We start from the raw sequence: 6,887 nt of genomic DNA, 5'->3' as shown, positions 1-6,887 counted from the left end.
TTTGTCTTAGTTGTTTAGATTGTAAATAGCTTAGGTAATCATGGTTAGTCTTTCTAGGAGCTTTTAGGTTCTGTTTTATGCTTTTNCTCATTCCTTGCTGATTTCACTCGTTTTTAGCTTCATTTCCTTAGATTAGAATTGTCAAGAGTAGACTTAGCTTTAGATTTAGGCAGAGGTAGTTCTAGCATTGAAAGTTGCTTGAACTGTTTATTGTGAGTTCCAAACAGTTTCATTCGAAATTGGAATTCAAACCACCAAAATCAATGTGAATTTCTTGATGCAGTCACGGTTTTCCAGCACTGTTTGATAGTCTTGTGNAGATTTCATTTCTTTTTAGATTGGAAAAAGCTGGTTCTATGATTTAGAATGAAAATGAATGAATAAAAAAACAAATATCAAGTGTTAAAAAGCTTAGAGAACCAATCAATCCAGTTTACAAGTCCCCAAAGTTAAAAACACAAAATCTGAAACTCTTTGGGACATTTTATCAAACAGTTTTGGAAATTATCAAACAGTTTGCATTTGGCATGAATTCTGAACTGTGNTTGCGTTTTTATTGCTTTCTTAATCCACTCTAGTGCTATTCTTAGGTTCATTTAGAGTGCCTGTTGTTATTGGTTGCTGTTCCATTTGAATTCATCAATTTTTTGGCCTCTAAACTGTTGTTCCAGCCACTTGGAGTGCAGAATTCTTATGCAGATTTTTAAATCTGTTTGTGATGTTTCTGGTGAATTTTTGGAGTATGTGTGCAGTCTAATTGAGCCATCCAGAAGCAGAAAACCTCTCCTATTATGGTAGCCTTCTAGGAAGTGGTTAGGGGATTGAAAGTGAAGCAAGAAGAAAGGCTTAACAGCAGCTAAAGAATCACGTTCCAGCAGCTGTAATTACTGTTTCAGCAGCAATTCATAGCTTTTATAATCTGAAGAATTATAAAAGCTTTGTGCATTTTATAATCCTATGAATTCTTGCTCATAGCTTTATTTTATGCACAGGTCATCCATGGCTGACGAGTCATTGTGATGATGTGAAGATACCTATTGATAAGATGATCCACAAGCTTCTTAAAGCTTATATATGTTTATCTTCCTTACGCAAATAAGCATTAGGGGTATGTAATATTGCCTCGTCATTTGTTATATCGTCATTGTGATGATGTGAAGATACCTATTGATAAGATAATCCACAAGCTTCTTAAAGCTTATATATGTTTATCTTCCTTACGCAAATAAGCATTAGGGGTATGTAATATTGCCTCGTCATTTGTTATATATGCTAATGTAGGCCAATCTTAATTTTTCCCTTGCTACCACATTTTTGATCTCAAAAAATTTCTTTGCTCTTTGATATCCATTCCTCTCGATCAATCCCCTCAAAATAGGCAACTTTACCCTTTTCATCCAAAATTTCTGTATTTCCCTTTCTCCTTCTATTTCCTCGTTTTGCTCGTTCCTTCTTCCTTTCCTTTCCCCATTTACTCACCCTTGACTACCCTCTTTTAGTTCCTCTGTCCCTCTTTCTACTGCCCTGATTTTTCTCTCCATTTGTTTTCTTTTTTTGAATTTGGCATTATTAATAATATTATTATTATTACTATTTTTTTATTATTATTATTACTACTACTATTATTATTATTATAATTTATTATTAATAGAATTATTATTATTACTACTAATATTGTTATTATTATTATTAAATCATTACTATTATTGTTATTATTATTATTATTACTATTATAATTATTATTATAATAATAATAATTATTATTAGTATTATTATTATTATTGTTATTGTTATTATTTTTATTATTATTATTCTTATTATTACAATTATTATTGTTGTGTTGGTGGAGGATAGTGAGGTTATTATTATTATTATTATTANGGAGGGTGGCGGTTTTGTGTAGACTATCGGGCTCTCAATAAGATCACTATTCCCAACAAATTTCCTATTCCTGTCATTGAGGAATTGTTGGATGAGTTGGCTGGTGCAACCACATTTTCAAAACTGGATTTAAAATCTGGTTATCATCAAATTCTCATGAAAGAGGAGGACATTGAAAAGACTACTTTTAGAACCCATGAAGGCCATTATGAGTTCTTGGTTATGCCATTTGGCTTGACTAATGCTCCAGCCACTTTTCAGGCTTTAATGAATCAGATTCTTAAACCATTTTTAAGGAAGTTTGTCCTTGTTTTTTTTGATGACATACTAGTTTACAGCCTTACTATGGCTACTCACGTGACTCATCTAAAGGAGGTTTTAAAGTTATTGCAGTATCATCATTTAAAACTTAATCATAAGAAGTGTATATTTGGCCAACTCCAACTGGAGTATTTGGGTCACATCGTTTCCAAGGATGGTGTGGCTGCAGATCCAACTAAAGTGGAAGCTATGACCAATTGGCCAATTCCAAAAAATGCGAAGGCTTTGAGGGGATTTTTGGGGTTAACCGGATATTATAGAAGATTTGTGAAAGGGTTTGGTCAAATTGCCAAACCTCTCACCCAATTATTAACTAAGGAGGGATTTTGCTGGACAGTTGAGGCTCAACGGGCATTTGACGCATTGAAGGGTGTTGTTTCTCAATTGTCAATATTGGTTGTCCCAAACTTTTCCAAATCTTTCACCTTGGAAACAGATGCTTCTAGCAAAGGATTGGGGGCTGTTTTATTGCAGGAGGGTCGACCTTTGGCCTTTTGGAGTCAGACCTTGTTTGACAGGGGTCAGCAAAAATCAGTGTATGAACGGGAGTTGATGGCTATAGTCCACGCAGTTCAGAAATGGAAACACTATCTCATGGGCAGTCATTTTGTTATCGTTACAGATCAAAAGAGCCTGAAATTTCTAACTGGCCAGCGCTTACTCACAGAACAACAATTTAAATGGGCTTCCAAACTAATTGGCTATGATTTTGAGATCCGTTTCCGCCCTGGCAAGGAAAATCACGTTGCTGATGCTTTGTCCAGGAGACAATATTTTATAGCGGTGTCTTTGTTTCAAACGGATGAATGGGAGACTTGGGAAACTGAAGTCCAACATGATCCTAAGTTGGTTTCTCTCATCCAAGAATTATTGCTTAATCCAAAAGCTCGTGAGGGGTATGAGTTGAAGAAAGGAAGATTGTTCTACAATGGGACATTGGTGTTACCTAGGAACTTTTCTCGCATTCCTAGTATCATCAAGGAGCTGCATGAGTCTCCTATAGGAGGTCAAGTGGGTACTTTCGGACTTTTAAAAGAGTAACGGGGGTATTGTACTGGGAAGGGATGAAGCGAGATATCAAGGAGTTTGTGATGCAGTGTGCAGTATGCCAATGCAATAAAACAGAGACCTTGGCCCCTGCAGGTCTGTTACAACCACTACCCATTCCTACCCAGGTCTGGTCAGATATTTCTATGGATTTTATTGGGGGTCTTCCCAAGGTACAGGGCAAGGATACTATCTTGGTTGTGGTGGATCGACTTACCAAATATGCTCACTTTTTGGCTCTTGCTCATCCTTTTACAGCAGTTCAAGTGGCTCATTTATTCATCAAAGAAGTGGTAAAACTCCATGGGTTCCCTTCCACAATAGTTTCTGATCGTGACAAGCTTTTTCTAAGCACTTTTTGGCGTGAATTATTTAGACAGGCTGGAACCAAGTTGAAGTTTAGCACAACCTATCACCCCCAATCAGACGGCCAAACAGAGGTTGTTAATCGTTGTTTGGAGACTTATCTAAGGTGTATGACAGGGTCTCAACCCAGAAAATGGCCACAGTGGTTACCTTGGGCTGAATTTTGGTTTAATACCAATTATAGTGCCTCTACAAAAATGACCCCTTTCAAAGCTCTCTATGGTCGTGACCCTCCGCTAATTTTCAAGGGCAATACTATTCCATCTAAAGTTCAAAGTGTTAATCAACTCCAACAAGAACGTGATGAACTCTTGCAAGAGTTACGGGCAAATCTATGCAGAGCACAACAGCAGAATCGGGTTCAAGCTAATAAGCATAGGAGAGATGTGGAGTTTCAGATTAGTGACTGGGTTTATCTTAAATTGCAGCCTTATAGATTAAAGTCCTTGGCCAGACGACCAAATGAAAAATTAAGTCCAAGGTTTTATGGCCCCTACAAAGTGCTGGAACGTATCGGGGTCGTTGCTTACAAGTTAGAACTTCCTGCCCACTCCAAAATCCATCCAGTTTTTCATGTGTCTCTCCTCAAGCGCGCAGTCCCACCAATAACTCCTATTCAGGCCTTACCATCTACCCTAACAGAGGAATTAATCCTTGATGTTTCTCCCCAAGCTATTTTGGATACCCGATCCACTAAGGATGGTGACTTGGAGGTTTTAATCCAATGGCAGCATCTTCCCTCTTTTGAAAATAGTTGGGAATCAGCAGCTACCATCACCAAGGAGTTTCCTGATTTTCACCTTGAGGACAAGGTGAAACTTCATGGAGGGGGTATTGATAGGTTTAGTGGCCAGGTTTATGTGAGAAGAAATAGAGGAGGTAGATAGTTATAACTTCCTAATTATAACTTCCTAGTAGGTAGTTATAACCTCCTGCAGTTGTGTGTGTATTATCTTTTATATTATCATTATGTTAGGCAGTTATTTTTTAAGGTTTTGTAAGAGGGAAATTAGGGAGAGACCGGTCCTCTCAAATGACCTGGAGGATTGTATGTTGAAGTTCTTATGTTTTTATCACTTGGGTATAACAGTTGTGGTTTCTAATTATATTATTCTGAGTAATATATTTATTCATTTATCTAGTGATTCTGTATACCTATCAAATTGGTATCAAGAGCCTCTTTCTTGGTACTGTGAGGGCATGTGGGAAGTATGGTAAATACAAGAATGGAAGCTAGATTAGATGTTGTCGACAAAACGCTGCAGGACTTAATCCAAGACCGGGACAAACAGGAAAATCAGTCTCATGAGCGCTTCCAGCGTTTGGAGGACATGATTAGAGGTTTAGCAACCATGGTTGAAACACTGTCTTGTAGTGCTACAAAGGGTGAAACTGCTTCAGTGATCAATGTTGGTCAAGGGTCACGTTGGGAAGAAGAGTCTAGTCAGCATTTGTCTTCCTCCAAATGGAGAAAACTGGACATTCCAGTTTTTGCAGGGGCGGAGGCGTATGGTTGGACTAACCGTCTTGAACGTTATTTTCGATTGAAGGAAGTCCGTGAGGAGGAACGCATGCAGGCGGTCATAGTTGCTTTGGAAGGAAGGGCCTTAAATTGGTTTCAGTGGTGGGAAACTTGCAATCCTAATCCTACGTGGGACGCATTCAAGATGGCAGTTGTTCGCCGTTGAAACACGATGCTTCAGAATCCTTTTGAAATTTTGATTGCCTTGCGTCAATCGGGGTTGGTGGAGGAGTATATAGCGCAATTTGAACAATATGCTGGGTTTTTGAAGGGGATTCCTCAAGATTATTTAGTTGGCATTTTTCTGAATGGGTTGAAAGAGGAAATCAAGGCTGAAGTTAAGTTGTATGAACCTAGCACTCTTCCAGAGTTAATGATGAAGGCTCAAATGGTGGAGGAAAAGGTTCGCATCATCTTAAACGGTGGCCTTTTCCCTGTTGTACGCAATAACAATGTCTCCAAGCCTATTTCACTGACTCGCACTTATTCAAAGGAAGGGGGCAGTTCACTGGGCTTTAATCATTCCAGCAGTGGACGGGGGGACTGCAGCACTTCTGCAGTAACGTTTCGTAGTGTAAATCAATCAAATCGAGCGCCTTTTCGAAAATTGTCTCAAGAGGAAATACAGGATAAGGTTAAGAAGGGCTTATGTTTCCGGTGTGATGAGAAGTTTGGTTCTAATCATATTTGTAGAAATAAACAATTGCACATGTTGCTTTTGTCTGAGGAGGACTTGTCTGGACTAGATACCCTTCAACCTCCAATTGATTCTCAAGAGGAAGGGACAGAAGAGATAGGTCAGATTTTACAACTGTCTCAATGTACCATGGCGGGACTTACAACCAGGAAGTCCTGGAAACTTTGGGGGACAATTGGGCATGAAAAAGTAGTGGTTTTGTTGGACTGTGGAGCCTCACACAATTTTATTTCTCCAGACCTGATTGCTAGATGTGGGTTACATCAAGAACCCACTCTTCCATATGTAGTAGAGGTGGGTGATGGACATAAGGTGCATTGTCAAGGGAAGTGTCATGGTTTTATTCTAGAAGTACAGGGCATAAAAATTCACCAAGAATTTTTTGTTTTCACATTGGGGGGTGCAGATGTTATCTTGGGATTGGAATGGTTGGCTTCACTAGGCGAGGTAAGGGCTGATTTTGGCAATTTAAGATTAACAATTGGTAAGGGGAATGAGGAGCACATCCTTGTGGGTGATCCCACTCTTTCCAAATCCGAATCTTCTCTGAAAAAGTTGGTACGTGATTTTAAGAATAACGGGTCATGTTATGTGATTAAATGGGACCAAGAGAAGGAAGAGAATGGCAGTACTGTCCCTGTACAACTTCTACCCATTTTGGAGTCCCATAATGACCTTTTTCAAGATCCAGTGGGCCTTCCTCCCAGTCGCCCTTATGATCATGCAATACATCTTCATGAGGGAGCATCTAATCCTAATCTTAGGCCCTACAAATACTCTCATCAACAAAAAAATGAGATTGAACGCTTAGTCAAAGAAATGTTGCAGGCTGGAATCATCAAACCAAGCATCAGTCCTTGATGGGTGTCGCCGCCCAATCAAATTTGATTGCATATTAGAAATGCAGTATAGACTAGGAAGTGACTCCTAGGTCGTCTCTCAAGGACCAACTGCGGTTCGGTAATCAGGTCTAACACAGTGTGGGGGTTTGAAAGTGTTGTTTGTGGATGCGGAAAAATTAAAATGAAATTAAAACAGTAAAAACGAAAATTC

The 6,887-nt window shown here is 38.8% G+C and overlaps 1 protein-coding gene and 1 long non-coding RNA gene across 2 annotated transcripts; both read left to right on the top strand.

Annotated features, from left to right (window-relative positions):
• Nucleotides 1-6: 6 nt before the first annotated feature.
• Nucleotides 7-1,292, top strand: LOC106780566. Its single transcript, XR_001377280.2, has 2 exons — nucleotides 7-880; nucleotides 993-1,292. It is a non-coding gene; the product is annotated as an uncharacterized LOC106780566 (long non-coding RNA).
• Nucleotides 1,293-4,815: 3,523 nt separating this feature from the next.
• LOC111240932 lies at nucleotides 4,816-5,311 on the top strand. The gene has a single exon (XM_022777035.1). The coding sequence runs from the start codon at nucleotides 4,827-4,829 to the stop codon at nucleotides 5,301-5,303; it is 477 nt and encodes a 158-aa protein (XP_022632756.1). The 5' UTR covers nucleotides 4,816-4,826; the 3' UTR covers nucleotides 5,304-5,311.
• Nucleotides 5,312-6,887: the final 1,576 nt, after the last annotated feature.

Source organism: Vigna radiata, unplaced genomic scaffold (genome assembly GCF_000741045.1).
Source record: "Vigna radiata var. radiata cultivar VC1973A unplaced genomic scaffold, Vradiata_ver6 scaffold_810, whole genome shotgun sequence".
Lineage (NCBI taxonomy): Eukaryota > Viridiplantae > Streptophyta > Magnoliopsida > Fabales > Fabaceae > Vigna > Vigna radiata.
Note: the sequence above shows the minus strand (reverse complement) of the source record. Positions and strands in the feature narration are given on the sequence as shown.